Source organism: Catharus ustulatus, chromosome 2, assembly GCF_009819885.2.
Source record: "Catharus ustulatus isolate bCatUst1 chromosome 2, bCatUst1.pri.v2, whole genome shotgun sequence".
NCBI lineage: Eukaryota > Metazoa > Chordata > Aves > Passeriformes > Turdidae > Catharus > Catharus ustulatus.
The window spans coordinates 9,302,262-9,318,850 of NC_046222.1; the positions used below are offsets into that span (position 1 = coordinate 9,302,262).

Consider the following 16,589-nt stretch of genomic DNA (forward strand, 5'->3'; position numbering starts at 1 on the left):
TAATAAAATCTTCAGTCTCAGGGCAGCACGATAATATTAACAATAACTATGGCAATAGTAAATGCTCAGCAGAGACACTGCAGAAAGAGAGATTAAATTTGGGTCTATCAGTATGATCTGGTTTTGCATACAGCAGGGAAATGGGCACAATCAAGTATTTAAAATTTAATTGTATTAACTTGTATCTGCAGATAAATTGCAAGTGAAAAAAAAATTACAGTGAATTTAAACTACAGCCCATATTTCAAAATCATGCTGTTGCTATCTGCACATATGCAATGTGCTTTCCAGGGGCAGTACACAAACAAAAATGCATCTGTGTGCAAATACAGCATGAGATGTGAGAGACAAGTGCAGTCCTATCTTTCTTGCATTTCATCCACAATATGAAAATTTCTCCTTTCCACAATTGGTTCCATCAAAGTATAATGGATTGAAGTTTAGTAAATAAATTCTGTTGTTGATGTATAAAGTGAAGTAAATCCAGCTCAACCTGTCTGTGATGGATTTGAAGACTCAAAGAAGTAAAAACTAGCAAAATGCTCATCTCTGAGGTACTCAGACATACATCTGTCTTTTAGAGCATATTTCTGGCAACTGAAGAGGTATCATCTCTGTACAGTCATTTTAAAATGGAGAACTATTCATAAGCACACACTAGAAAGGGAAGCTGCATAGCTGCCCAGCAGCCAAGGACTTGCAGTCCTTCTTACTGATAAGCTGAGGTTCTCCAGGCATTCTGGAAATTTTCAGTACAAGCATGAATTACCTTTTTGACCTCAGTGAGATGTATACATTTAGGCATCAGTGAGCTATTAAGAAGAGATTTTACAAAGTGCCATAGTCACCTAGTAAAAGTCAAGTATGATTTTCCCACCAAGTTGACATAGCAAAAACACCACACTGGACCTTACAGACCAAACATGAGGATACACTTCCCACTGGAGACTTCCCCCAAAACTCTCCAAAATCTGACTTTTGCTTGTAACTCTTGAGAACGATGAAACAGCGCTGAAATACTTGTGCAGGGAAGCTCTTTCTCGCTGCCTTGGAGATGCAATACCATTTTGTGGTCTTACATGACTCTGAGCCTAACTTGTGTTTCCCATTAAAAGCCTTGCTCCCAAATGTCTATCTAGGACAGTGGATTTCACTCTTAAGGGAAATTTTAGGACTGCCTGCCTCAGCTTCTGAGTGTCCAGGGTGACTGATGCCACCTTACTCTTTTTGAAATTCTTACAGAACTTTTATGTTATCACAGACCTTTTAACCAGTAAAAGAGCCCTAAAGATCTATCTATATATTTAATATTTCACCCATACATGTTAAAATACTCCTAATCCATCTTTAATGCAGAAACATCTAATCTCAGCAGCTGAAACAGATAGCTGAAATTGATCCCAAACCACCCAGAATAAAAGTTGTAGCTCAACTGCAAAGATCATGTGTGGAATTAAGCTGCTGAATTTCAAAACGTAACTATTGTATCTCTTGCATGAATTTGGACCTATGCCTCATGCACATTGAGGCCAAATTTTTTTAAAAATGCTTCCAATTCCAGTTGTATAGAGCCAAATGCTAAAAGAAAATGGTAATTTTTCTGTATTATGTGAGCTTAAGAAAAGATGGAAAAGTACTGAAGGGTTTTATTTTCCAGATATTCACAACAAAGCAGCTGGCAGAAATTCAGTTGCCTTGTAAATATTATCAAAAGTTTTGCTTACTTTTAAATATTTTTGACAAGAACTTTACAACATTTTTATACAGAATATAAATCTAGTGTGTTTTGTTGTAATTTTAAGTCACAGTAGTCAAACCACAGGCAGGAGGCTTTTCATGGGGATGTATAATCAGTAGGAGGGATGGTCTTCAGAGCAGATTCTGGTAGAGTCCAAAACGGAATTCTTTTCATATTTACCAGTTTAGAGGTTTTATAGATTTTTCTTGCATTTTAATACGTTTTTGATGCATAGGTTGTCCGGATTTTTATCTATGTCTTAAAAATACTTATATACTCATTTACATTAGGAAGTCTTTTGACCAGCATGCAGAATTCTGTTATCACAGAAACCAAGGAAGCAACAGAGAGATGTGAATATTCCTATGACTTTGAAGAACCTCAATCTCACATCTTAAAATTCCCATTTGAGTTAAATGTTTGAAAGGAAATAACCCCTCTAAAGATTTGTCATTGTATCAACACATCTTTACCTCATTCCCTCAAAGGTGCTTTCTCAAGTCAAAATGGAAACAAACCCCTAAAAGATCTAAATAATTCCCTTTATGTATATTTTCCTTCAATGTAAAAGAAAGTTGCTTAAGACCTCTGAGGTTCTCTTCAGAGTTGAGACTGAGAGCAGGCCCTCAGCAGGAAGAGGATGGGTAAGGTGACAGCAACAAAGTTCTCATGTCCTTCTGCTGAAGGAACATCTTTCCTGTATCCCCAGAGTTCCCCTCTGCTCTTATGGACATCCTCCATCCCTGGCTGTACTGCCCTGCATGGCACACTGCTCATCTCCACACAAAAGGGAATGAGGTTGGGACACAAACACATTTCTCGTGACATCATAAGCAGACCCTGTCTCACCACTGCAGGGCAAATTACAAACTAGACTTAACATCTTAAAGCAGTAAAAAGAGATAAAGTGAAAGGAACATTTTTAAAGTCAATTTTCAATCAAATATAGAAAGAAAGAAGCACAAAGAACTATAATGATAAAAATATTGTACAGTATTCATCATAGATGTTAACTAATTGAAGCCTGGTTTATAATATCTTAATAAAATATAGTAATAATAATATAATTTTATAATATCTTAATAAAAGAAAACCTACCTCCACGACCAAAATTCCCAAGATCATTGGGTCCACTAGTGCTGTTATTTACTGGCAGACTTGTGGCAGGCCAAGAGTCTGCAAGCCAAGGATAACTGGGGTCACTGGCATTCAACAGACCTGGTCGACTGAAGCAGAATAAGAAAAAGAGATATACACACAAATATATATAAAATTACAGTATCTGTGAGACAAGCAGTGATGGAAAAGGGCATATTACTGTTCTTCTAACACCATAGGTAGCTAACAGTTTAGGAGACTTTAATTTATTTCAAATTACAATTGTATACCCTTTGAAGATTTAAAGACCTTGAGCAGTTAATTAAGGTTATATACAAATCAACTTTGTCAGTAGAAGTGGGACCAGGCATCCATCGTGACTCTGCCAGAATCCAAATGAACTCTGTTGTCTGTGTGAAACAGGAGTTAGGCAGCACCACCACGGGATCCTACGCCAGGGCTGAATGATAAATTACCACCTCAAGGGAGCCATCACTCAAACTGATTGCTCCGTATCAGCCATTTCCAGGACTTTGGGCTACTATTTCTTCCTTCCCTTGCATCCCAAATGCATGCCTGTCATCTACAGGCTGGTAACTCTTTCTTTGAGCACTCTTGGATGGTTTAGAGGCAAACAGGTTTGAGGAGGATTAATGGGAAGTCCACGGCTATCTGTGTATGCCACTAGTGCATGGCTCTGATATCCCTGTAACTCCCAGCTTTGAGAGCAGTGTTAAACAGGGAGCAGGGTGGAAGAGAAGGCACACTCAGGCCATAAGGCACAGTGTCTCTCTCCCACCAGGATAAACAGAAATTTAGCAAGGCAGGTGGATTGTTTGTATTTGTGTTCAGCAGAGGAAACAAATCATTTGCTGCAGACACCCTTTTGTCCTGAATGAAAACAGTTTTGCTGGGTTATTAAAGCACTCGTGAAGTTGGAGCAACATCTCCCATCATGGAACATTACAGACCCCTGCCTGGAACAGTCCCTAAGAGAAACATTGGTTTCCATGGAAATGGCAATAAGACGACCCAGCCGCATTCTTGCCACATCTACTCGCTCTCATTAGGCCTAATCTCTTTTTGCTAAAATATTGATTAAACAGGAGATTGGAAGTTATTACCAGGGCCTAATTACAATCTCCATATTGGCAAAGGGAAAATAGATGAGGATATATGGGCCTGTTATCAGCTTTTATCAATTTCAATTGAGTAGCCAAAGTTGTGGAATCCAGTCCTATCAATCTACAGCCTATTCATCATCCATGAATCATTTATTTTGTGATCGATTAAGTGTAATTGTTCACTCACAGCAATTTAGGGGGAGCCAATAAGGAGTCTTAAACAACAGCAACTTCATTTGCTAATGTCTAATTAATGCAATAAACATCCCAGTAACAAATGAACACATTCTTTGTGATATTTACTACTCATTTCTTCCAGGACATCTGGGAGATATGAAACATCTGGGCTTGCTTCTCCCAAAGTGCACAACAGATAGGTCATTAAACCTTGTGGTAAGCTACTTAACTCCTCCTAGTGCTATCAGTCTTCCCAACGATGGGATATGACCCAAGTGCATCACCTATTGCATTTTTCAGATCCCTTATTTTAAAAACAAACACAGTGGAAAGACCTTTATGCAAAGAAACATACCTTCCATTGCTCATTAGTCCTCCATCTCCTCTTTGGAAGGTGACTGTGTTTTGGTTGGAAAAAACAAAACAAACGTACACACACACACGCACACACATATAAGAAAGGGAAAAATCAATTAGTAATAATTAGAAGTAACAATTCAAACTGCTCAGTGTCCGAGGTCAGAGGTCTCTTGGCATCATCCCATAATAAAGCACAGAAATGACAAGAAGAGGCTCAAGCTCATTGGGGCTACAGTTCATTTAGGATTTCACTGCAATTACCGATTGACACCACATTACTGATTGCTCTGTACCTTGCAAGGCAAAGCAGCCACCTGGGCAAAAGGCCTGAATTCACCACAGGCCCCTTCATATGACTTTGCATTGCAAGTCTGAGCCATGTGATGAAATTGTTTTCTTGGCATGCTTCTGCTTCAGTACATAATGACATTGCACCAGTGAGTTAATAACATCATGTCGTAATGCAGTAATATAATGTCACCACACAAATATGTCATTTCCCAGGACAAACACAAAGAGGTGGCAGCTCTGTTACAGCTGAAGGGATGGAAAAAAGCATCCAGCTGCACCTTTTCCATTAGAAGTACAGTTTAAGAACTAGCACCCACACATAAATGCACACATGCCAGTGTCACCAGGAAGAGAAAGTGTTTCCAGTCTTCCATCCATGGGGGATGCCAAGGGCATAATCAGAGGGAGACAATTGTTTTTATGTCTCCATTCAGGCGTGTTTGACAAAAACCAGCCTCTCTCTTATCTATCTTATTAACAGGATTACATTTCAGGGCAATATATGTAAACCCACACAACTGGCAAGATGCTAATTGACAACATTTGATCTTTCTGAAACACTGAGAAAATATTTTGAATCAAGGCCAACAGACTACTCTGGTTCTCAGTGGTAATATCCCATTATTTATTGTCATAGATAAGGCAGACTATTAAATTATATCAATGTACTGGACACCTGCACCCTTACAGGCCCCTGGCTGGATGAGGGTTTGAATTTCAGCGAGGAATGGAAGAGTTTGTGACCAGCTTAATTTAAAATAGACCTTAATTTGTAAATACTATTTACCTTTGTAAGACAGGTGCTCCCAACATTAAATTATAGGTCCCAGAGTATTTGCAAGATTTTCCAAGTATTAGTCCAAACTAAACTAACTCAGGGTTAGGCTTTCTATTATACACTATTCCAATCAGACAAAATTACTACTGCCAATAGAAATGCTGTGTTCATTAAAAAACACAAGCAAGGACATTAAGCCACTGGGAAAACTCTTCTGGTACCTTATAGAATCCTTGTTTCTTTATTTACTCCTAGGGAAATTTCACAGTGTACATTCAGCAAAGGGGACAAAACTGGCCCCTCTGGAAGCTCTGCTGGAAGAATAGTAGGGTGATTAATTACCCTTCACTGCACAGCAGACTAATACCAATATCAGAAAATCACTGCAGTCATATGTCACATCAAAATGGTTAATAGCTGAATTTTGAAAGGGTGTAATCAAACCAATTAATGAAAAGAAAATCAAAATGCAAGCATGGAAAGTACTAAATAAAGGTCTGCTTTGAAAAACAAGACATGGTAAAACATTGTGGGTGATTAATTTTAGAGGCAATGCTACTTTCATTCACGTGGTATCTAACAGGCTGTCAAATGACTACCACTCATTGCTTAAAAGTGAATAATCTGAAGTGCTGTGCAGATCATATGTGATTATGCAAAGATGTGGGTACTGCCTGGCTTTGTTTCCAAGTATCTTGCTAATGGTACAGTAGATGCTGCTCCCTTACTCCTCCTCTCCTCCAAATTTAATACTTCATTTCTCCAACTTTCTACATTTGTCAAAGTGACAAGAAATAAGGAAAACGAGAAACAAAGGCTTGTTTGATAACAACCTTTATAAATAAAGTTTACAGATCTAAGGGAATAGCAGTAAAACATATTTTCTGAAAACTGCTTGGATTAATGCTCTTGCTTAGACTGTCAGCTACCAGAAATTATTTTGAAGTAATTTTGTTGCCACTCGTATAGCATGTACAGGTGTGTGAGTTTTTAAATGTGCATGTGATACGAATTTTAAAAAACCTCAACAATATTTGTGGCCTACAAAATATTTATATCCCTGTGTATCTTTATAAAGCAAAGCTGAAATCAAGGAGCTAGCAGGAGATCTCAGTAATGTTTGCCTGACACATTTTATTTTCTGTGTAGGCAGGTATGGAAAAACTCCCAGGCATGCCATGAGAACTGCATCAAGAAGACTGACAGAACAATCTTTGCTAGAGCCATAATGCTGCAGGTTGGCTCTGGCACAGGAGATTGTTAAGAAAAAAAACAAAGATCACAGAATTTGCTCCTTTTTCTTCTGTGTGTCCTGGTGGTAGGGACTGTTTCCTGTTGTGTTTTTCTAATTTACTGTGTTAAATCATCTTACACCCTCCAAATATGCACATCATCTTTAGAAGAAAGGTTCAGCTTGCAGTGACATTGATTTTCCTAAGAAAGACTGAGTCTGGTTTATGTGATGTGTATGGAGCTAGGAAGGAAAACAATTTTTTTTTTTTTTACCCTTCAGCCTGTACACCAATGAATGCATGGTTATAACCTCAATGAGAAAATAAACCAGAAAGCATATTATTTATTTAATGTGCTTGGTGTAAAAGGCTTTGGAATATCAACCAGGCTTGCCAAAATTCCTCTTGAAGTGTGGCCATGTCACCGGGATACTACAAACCTCCCCATATTCCTGATGCCATCCATAAGTGGGCTACCTGAGGCTGGATAGGGAAGGTGCCTTTCTTTTAGCATCAATGTTGTGAAAGGCAAGACAGCTAACAACAGAAGATATGGTCAGGCTGCCAGAAAAAGCACTATGTTTATCATTCCTGCCATACATTTTGTCAGCAGTTTTTCCTGCAGTTTGATTTCTGCAATTACAAAACAAGTCTAAACGCCTGAATAGGAGCATACTTAATGCAATGCAGGCTTGTAGATGTCACTGTAAAAATAAAACACACAGACAGCTGGCTTTATTCATCCTGTCTCCACTTCAAAAAGAAGCAGAGCAATTTCAAGGGGCAATGTAAGAGGAGGAAGGGAAGGATGTCCCTATCACTGACCCACCCATCTTCCTTGCTTTTTATCACCAAGGAAGCAAAAAAGCTCTTTCAGCAGTCTTTGCATCTGATACACGTTCTTAGAAAGGTTGAAGACCTGCAGGGATGAGATTGGTTTTCAAAAGAAGATGAAAAAATAACCTCTGCATAGAGAGATTTTGAAGGAATCCCCACCAGCTTATACTTCAAGGACTGCAAAAATGCAGAAATATAATCCAAAGTGAATTTTAAATGCATAAATATTTCAGGAAATTATATTGTATATATTTGTATGAAAAACAGCATATGTTAAGGAGCTTTTCACATGCTTTTTATTAAATATATAAGGAGGTACCAAAACCATTTACTAATATTATCTGACAAGGTTAAACTTAATCTTCATGCCTGCTAGAACTGGAAAAATATGAATGTATAGTAAGTTGACATTCTGAGGCAAGGAAGCTTTAGAAAGCTTTAGAAAGCTTTCTGTATGCCTATCTCTAGTAGGCCACATTTTTCTACTGCAAATGAAAACTTTAATGTTGCCAGCCAAGACTCATTCCTTTTACTGATAAGCTGTTCCTCAAATATGAATGTAGATTAATCCTCTTTTAATAAGCATTAACTCAGAACAGATAATCAGCACATAAAAATTCCATCAAATCTTCTGTCTACCTTTGGATGATTCTGTCATATAGTTTATCCTCATTTAACAGTTTCAGGAGTTGCACATAAAATGTGTAATGTTCCATGATTTTCTATCTATTTTTAATTTGTTTTCTATTTACTGGGTTTCATAAAATCTTTAATCCCAAGGAGCACTAGTCACTAAATATGCTACTCATAAATTAAAATACATATTTACTCTTTTTGCATGACTGAATGGCCTAGACACTTGAAAACACCTGAATATTCTGGTGAGTGGGTATTGGCACAACAAGTTTGAGGGCACAGGAAATATAAGCAGATGAATGAAAATTCTCTTTTTTTCCATGCCTTTTTCCATGCAACCATGCCTTTTCAAAGAAATTTGGAAAAAGAATTGCAACGCCCAGTATAAAATAAACAGATTCTGTTCTGTTACTGTAATGCAGTATTGAAATTATCCATCTGTTATATACAATAAGTGGTCAGATATCTCTTTTGTGCTGTGTATCTTTGTATCATGGAAGACTATGGTGCATGTAATCTGAGTAAAGAGTAAGCATAAATAACCTTCCCTCCAAAAAACAAAACAAAAAAAAACCACCAAAAAACCCTCCAAACAAACAAAAAGCCCAAACAAAAATAGAAAAAAAACCACCAAACAAACTAACTAACAAAACCCAAACAGTGCAACAGTACTTCAGCTTTCACATAAACTCACAAAAGTGAGACCAATCCACCCTTTACATTACAGGAGAGATGGTAAAAAGGGACAACAGTTGTGTTTAGTGTCCCTGTGCCAGATTTGGTTTTGCTGAGAGTATGTCATGGTCACAAAAATCCTTGTACAGCTGCAGATGATGACACTCCTACTCACCAAGAGTAATCTGACACACATATTAGCTAAATTTTATGTTTTGTAGCACTGATATTACTGAGAATCAAGGCCTGGTGAGTCATGGTGGAAAGAGAAATGGAAGAACAGTGATGTACAGAACTGTGGCTCAGTAACTGAATTTCAGTACAACTGAAAATAACTAAAATATTTAGTTGCAATTATCAGTGACACCTTATTTGTGACCATCTGAGCCATATGAAAATGTTCACTAAGACAGAAATCTAAAAGCATTTAACTTGATCAGTTATTCTTCCCTGACACAAATTGTTACAAACTGCCTGACATTTGCTGTTTGCTCTTCCCCCATGTGTTACAGTGGTTTAGTCACAAAGAAGAAATTCTACATCTTAGGAGCCTAATAACAGAATACAAATAACAAGTGATCCAAGTGAATGACCCATAATCTGCAAATGACCCAAAAGAATATTTTTTAAGCATGTAATTACAAAAATGCATGGATTTGCAATTTTAACAACTATTTTTAGTGTTCTGTGTTCTACACACAGGAACATACAGATGAAAAAAAAAATGAAAACAAAAAATATTCACATCAGAAACAACAGGGGATTTTTCTCTGAGTGTGAAATAAAGTAGATGATTGTTATACTAATAGATTCAATTCTCTATCACAGTTAAATCTGTTTGTTCTGCAATTCTCTGAAGGAAGAATTTAAAGCAGATGTCAGAACAAAAAGTGTGTACCTTCTAAAATCTGAGTATATTAGGATAAATTCATCTTTAGTTAAACTTCATTGACAGTTGTCTCTGAGGAGATTCTGAAAACTACATACCACTGTCTAAATAATTGTATCTAAACCCAAACTGTTTATGAATCATAACTTTGAAGGGAACAATATACATTTGTGAGTGTCAAACCTCCACAAGCATAGGTGTGTCTTTCTAAATTATATTATCAAGGGCAAATTCAAATATTAGAGAATTAACAAAGTTTGTTTTGGAACTCTGGGTCTAAAGACAAGAAACATGCACTATGTTCTGTCATAAGGAAAACACTTTTTAAAATTAAAATAATTTTTGGACTCAACTACTGGAGGACTTAGGTTCTCAATTCCTCTAGAAGTTATTATAAGCCAGGAAATAGAATAGTTCCACAAAGTCCACAAGATGTCAAAACTGCTTGTAAAAAAGAACATTTTTGGCAGCACCTCTGATACATCCCAATTGCCCAGCACACATGGATGCAGTAAGAAATCATGCTCAGACCCTGTGGCTCCAGCACAACCCTGTGTCATGCCTATGCATGCTACAAACACAATGGTGAAAATGAACCTCAGTTCAAGACAGCTGACAGTGGCATAGTCACAGGAACCAAATACAAAATGTATTATTTAATTTTGGAAAAAGCCTTATGTTGTGCCCCAAAGAAAAGGCAGTAAAGTGTTTAGGGTGGGATGGGTTGTGCCATAGCTTACAGTAACCTGACCAAATCTGCCTGGAAGCTTGGGGAGCAATCCTGAGTCCCCAGAGCTCTTCCACAAGGACATTTCTCCCTCAGAATGTGATGGGCTCCTAAGGCACACACCACCACCTTTGGTCATCTGCTCTTTCCTGCAAAGCTGAACACAAGCTGAAGACAAGCAAGAGACAGCAGCTATTGAGCATGAGGGGACAGCTCTGGTAAAGCCAACTGAGGGGCCAAATTAGACCCAAAAAACTCGACAGACTTCTGCTGGAAAACACCAAGATTCATCAGCCTTTAACACTGTAATGGTGAACTACAATTATTTTTGAGTTTCTACATCTCAAGATTAAGTATGGGAGCAGAAGTTAATTGTTTGTATTAATTATTACTATTAATTGCATACTCTATTTTTCCAGACTATCCAAATGTTGAATAAAGTGTTTGCAACCTGCTGTTTCAGCCACTCTTCACTAATCCTTCAGTATCTTTAATCACACTAATCACTATCTTTTTAGAGATAAGAAAGATAGGATACCAGCTCTGAGCCGGATGGCAAGAAAAAACACAAATGTTTCCATTTCAAAAACCCTGTAAAGTCAAGGAATGCATCAGTCAGTGACTAGACTGCTTGTAGGTCTGAAGACAGCATGGTAAGGTAAACATATGATTAAATCATAATAATTAATTATAATAATAAATTAAAATAATTAATTAATTCTACTAAAGTAGAAGAAAGTTCCATTTCTCCACTTGGATCTGCTGAACTGTTTGAGCTTTAAAATCAAAATTCAGTTACATATGAATAATGCTTGTTTACTTTAAGCTAGTTCAAGCATCTGGTCCTGAAAATTACTTTCAAAACTGCATATCAGAGTTAGATGAGTTAAATATGCAGATTCATAGTGACAGAGACATTAATGGTGGTAGATTTTACTTTTCCCTGGAATCAGGAGGAGAATGAATGCTACATTTTTATCACAGATATGCAGCCAGAGTATTTCTCCTTGTGCTTGGTTCTGATTCTTCATATCTCACATGTTCATAAACACTTGGATAGCTAATGCTTGAAATGATGTGTTGGTGAGGTAAGAGACAGACTAATGGACAGTACCTGCAGGGGTGAAGGTGAAGGACTGAACTGCAAAACAAGAAAGCAAACACATTGTGAGTTACACACCCCGACCAAAAGCGCTAATTGCAGGGCACCAGCTTCCTCTGGAAATTACTCAGTTGGGGCTGAATATCAAAAGCAGGACATAACAGCTGAGCTTAAAGCACCAACCAGCCAGCAGCCAATGAGAAATGATGGTTGGAAAGACGAGCAGTGAATTTTGACAGTCACATTTGAAGACTGTGTGCAGACATGCTGTTCTCCAAGTTGTAAACATTAGGATGAACTTTGAAGCATGATCTGTTATCCACTTTCCTTGCTGAAAGCATACACAATCTCATGATGCAATCAATGTTCACATCACACTTAGATGCAGCAAACGCCATGAGAAGGAATGAGTTGCACGAGACACGCTGTTTACAATTATTTACAGCTACACTCTTCAAGTTATAACAGACTGCTCTCAATTGTCCCTCACCTCAATTCACACTCAGAACTAACAGAACTAATAGTTCTCCTTTTTTTAAAAAAAATCTATTCTCAGCTTGTGTCCAAAGCTTTAGGTAGGACTACTTCTACGAGAAATAACAGCACAGCAGTCTCTACTATGAAAAAACTCTTGGGATCTAGAATGCAGCACATAAGTGTGTGAGATATATATTAATTTCTCAGCCAAAAACACCCCATCTCTCAGAGAGTAAAAGTTACTGCTATTAAAGGAAAGGAAAAAACACCTTGGGACAAAGCACAACCCACGAATGAGAGAGATCATGTGGTGACACAAAGTGAGTTCCACACAAACCAAGAAGGTCCAAAAGCCACTGGTCTCACCTTCCTCTATTTCCACTGCTTATCTGATGTCTTCTTGTTCTTTCACTAAGCCAGCAGAAAACAAATCCAGCAGGAAGGATTGAAAACCAACATGGAATAGCTTCCTGCTGGTTTAGTGAGCCATTCAGGACACTGAGGAGTCTGACTATGGCTGAGCTGAACTGGGAACAGTTTGGATGTGACTGTGGGTTTTTGGCAAGTCGTTGCTCAGCCATTTAGGGAACCTGAGTCCTTGGTTTCCCATTTGACAACTTATAAATAGAAGGACACTTGAGTAACTTTAGTGTGATATAATGTCAAGATTAAATATGTTCTGTCCTCAACTAGGCAAATGTTTTCTCCTTTTAAGTGTTAATAAGAACTACAAGAGAACCTACTGCAATATCTGAAGAACTGGGTTATTTTGTGTGTTAAATTAGGCTTCAGAGTAACCATTTTATGAAAGTTCACCTGATTTCCCAAAAATTCATACGAATCCTGGAAACAGAATAAGGCACATAACAAAGGTTGGGGAAAGATGAAAATATTTTCACTTGGCAAGTGTATTTAATTTTCTAAATGTAGTTTTCAAAAACTAATTTATAACTGGAACAAACATTTAATGAAAGAAAACATTCCAAGATGTTCTGCCTCCAAGACAAAACTGTTTATGGCATCTGCCTTAGGTAAATTTTGATCATGCCTCTCTGTCTAATACACCACTCTTCCAGCTACAGGTATGAAGTCACTGATTAAGTACCTTCATTTATTTGCTATTCACATGGCTTCAGAGACATGGAAATGCACAGGAATGAAGAAGACAAAAACTTTTAATCTTTCCTTGTAAAGGTCTAGTCTAACTCATATTTGAATTTATAAATGATGCTGCACTGCCAACAGAGTGCCTTCTGAGCAAAGGGCAAGAGGAACAGTTAATCCTCTTTTTACTTTTTTAATGCTAGATGTGCTGGAGATGTGAAAGTACTGCCTTATGATAATGATGAAATGTGGTACCGAGCGATGCATTTAAAGCTTCTCATACACCAGCAACTTCACAGCACACATTTAAAACAAGCATACAGAAGTCACCCAGGATGCTTCTGCTGTAAGTCCAATGAGTTTCTAGGTACGTTTTGTAGCCCCTGTTCTTTCTATGACAGCACCTGCTGAGATGGCAATAAGGTCACTGCTCTTACCAGCATAATTGCTGAGCCCCTTCCTCTTCTTTCTTCTCCAGTACAGCCAGATGCTGAAACCCATGAGGATGACCCAACATGCACCACCAATGCCAGCTATGAAGGCAGGCTGCTTGACCACATCAGTGATTTGCTCAGTTATGCTGTTGTTATTTTCGGTGATGACAACTTCGTTACGACCTCCTGCACAAGAGAAATTGAACAGAATGTGGTTATTCCAAATTCTGCTACACACAGTGTTCCAAATTACTGCAAGTACTACAAATTAAAAGTTGTTTTAAAATAGTAATGGATCTCAAGCTACCCACATTAGAACTTTAAGAAGTAACAATGCACATCTCAGTGTTTCTAGAGTAAATCCATAGCCATTTGGCAGATATAGATTTGCCAAGACAGGCCTATAGCACAATCCCAAGTAATCTAACAGATGCCAATCCAAAGCTTTTTTCTTTAATAATATATGTTTTTGTTAGGTTTTTTTTCCCATAATTGTAGAGAGAATACAATAATGAGAAAGAGGATCACAGGTAATGAATAAAAAAGTAAATCAAGTAATCAATAAATAGCTTTTTCCAAACAAGTAATCCAAATAAAATTATGCTACAAGAACAGAAGAAGGCCAAAAGTTCTTACTCAACTCAACTCAACCCTGAATGCTAGCTTCCAAATTTGAAATAAACAATAAAATAAATTCACTTTCCATTGGGGCAAGTATGCATTTTCCAGCAATTAATTCAAGGGGAAAACAGTTAATACAAATTCTAAGTGTAGCATCTTTGACACAAAGCAGTAAATTCCACAGTTAACTCCAAACACTAAACAATCACAGCAACAGATGCTATTTTTTTTCACCTAGAATATGCATACAAATTCTTAACATCAACCTGCAAGACATAATGATTACTCAGAATACCAATTAAAGTTACATGGATCAAAAAATTACTATATAGGATGTTAAATTGCATATTACAGTAGAAAACTGTAAATTCCAGTTGATGCTCCCATTGTTTTTTGCCCCTCTTTCTCTAAAAGAGAAATTTTCTATAAGAAAAAACTTGGCATTTTGCTTGAAAACAAACATTCATAAAAATCTGAATGAAAATCCAGGAAATGCTAAAGCATACAGTTCTAGGGTCAGCACTTTCAAATTGTCAAAAACAGTATTAAAATTAGGAAATGCAGTACATATTTTCATTTAAAAAATCCCCCAGATTTTATTCTATATATATTTTATATAAACTGCCCACATCTACAGTTTCGAAATTTGGGAAATATTATCCATCATTTCCAGTAAAAACATTGATATAGCTCAATCCTTGAAATGTTTATGTAATATTACCAGATGCCTGTATGCACGCTGAAAAGCTGCAAGAGTAGCTACTCTATTGAGACAAAGATGATGCAAACAATATGATTCTCAATTATGAGGGTCTGTCTCACACATAAAGGTAGTTGAAATTGCAGTAAAACACTGAAATGGCCACTGAGAGGAAATTATTAGAAGTATTGTATCATTATGCCATGCTGTGAAAACGTACATATTCCTTTTCTATAATTCAGCAATGGTTAGATTTACTTCTTCCAACAGAGCAGCTCGCTGGTTTCAGCCTAAAGGCAGCACTCAGGGTCTTTGCCTAAAGCAGATCTGAGAAGTCTGACACTTCCAGTCCCATTTCCATGGACATCTATGTGCAGGTGACCTGGAGTTCACACAGCCATGTCTTGTAAAAGGTATCCTTTGAGCAGGTCCCTCTGGGATTGCCTCTGCCCAAGATGCAGTTTCAGGCCCTCAGAGCTGGGCTGGGTTAATCAGAAAGAAACACAGTGCCCTGCATGCCATCGTTATCACACTGCTGATGACCCCCAGAGAGTTTATTTGGCTTCCTCTCTTTCAGCACCACGTCAGTATTTTGTACTGATGACTGTCTGCTTTTGCAATCAGACTGTGGGAGCTGTGCTAGAGCTTGGCTTGCTTTCTTTGCTCTGGGCAAGGAACAAAACAGAACAGGTCCCACAGAAAGATGCACAAAAGGTGTCATGCACCAGTCTATACTGGCCATGCTGGGAAGCTTTACCAGCATCAGGCTCCAGGAGCTGCAGCTGTCCTTTGCCAAATTTCCATCTTTTGTCTTGTCACTGATACAAGCCCAATGGCTTCCAGGCCTGATTCAGCATGTGAGAATGAAACTGAGTCAAGAAAAGAAAGCAGGCAGCTTTATCTGATTTTCCATGTTTTTTCAGCCCATGGAACCAATCCATAGGTGCACCCCAGGGCTGACAGAGGAAGGGCTGACAGTAAAACTAATAGAAAGGGGCTCTCTATGGCATGCTCTTCCAGACACAAAATCGATTTTCTAGTAGAAATCAGCATGGGAGTTGGAGTTGCTCTAATTACCATTAACTTGCAGTTAATTTCTGTGCCCTTTGGAGGAGAGGCCAAAGCAGCAGGACAGTGAGGAAACAGGTAGTCTTGGCACTGCTTCATACACAGCCATGCTACCAAGGAGAAGAGCAGGCAGGGAAGGACTTTGGAGACACCAGCTTTGGGAGCTCCTGGATTCAAGAACGAGTATTTTTACTAAAGCCTCCAAAAACATCTGAGGATCCTGTCTTCTCTAAGACCAGAACATGAGAACAAACTGCAAAGAGCCAGGGGAGAGGTTTCAGTGGACTGTAAGCTCTGCCTCTCTTCTAGAAGATACACTCTGTCTCCAAATTCCCTTCTAAAGTTTGCAGTCTGGCTGTTTGCTCTTACCCTTCTGTACCTAGCAATTACAACTGCAAAAGTAATAATTCATTCAAATGTCAAAATAACGTATGCTTTGTGAATTTGGTGATAGAAAAATAAATGCAGAAAGATGAATGTGACCCACTGACTTTTGATAAAATTAATATAATTGCTGGGGG

General features: G+C 37.9%; 1 protein-coding gene across 13 annotated transcripts in view; it reads right to left on the reverse strand.

Annotated features, from left to right (window-relative positions):
* ROBO2 (roundabout guidance receptor 2) overlaps positions 1-16,589 on the reverse strand; it is an 847,836-nt gene that overhangs the window by 49,720 nt on the left and 781,527 nt on the right. For 8 of the 13 annotated variants that reach the window (XM_033051273.2, XM_033051269.2, XM_033051272.2 and 5 more), the window contains 3 exons: positions 13,683-13,865; positions 4,493-4,535; positions 2,837-2,964 (listed from right to left, as the gene is read on the reverse strand). In XM_033051273.2, the coding sequence (XP_032907164.1) occupies positions 2,837-2,964; positions 4,493-4,535; positions 13,683-13,865 (354 nt within the window). Of the gene's footprint in view, positions 1-2,836; positions 2,965-4,492; positions 4,536-11,676; positions 11,704-13,682; positions 13,866-16,589 lie in introns of all 13 variants that reach the window. The other 5 variants (XM_033051267.2, XM_033051271.2, XM_033051274.2 and 2 more) reach the window with 1 other exon arrangement.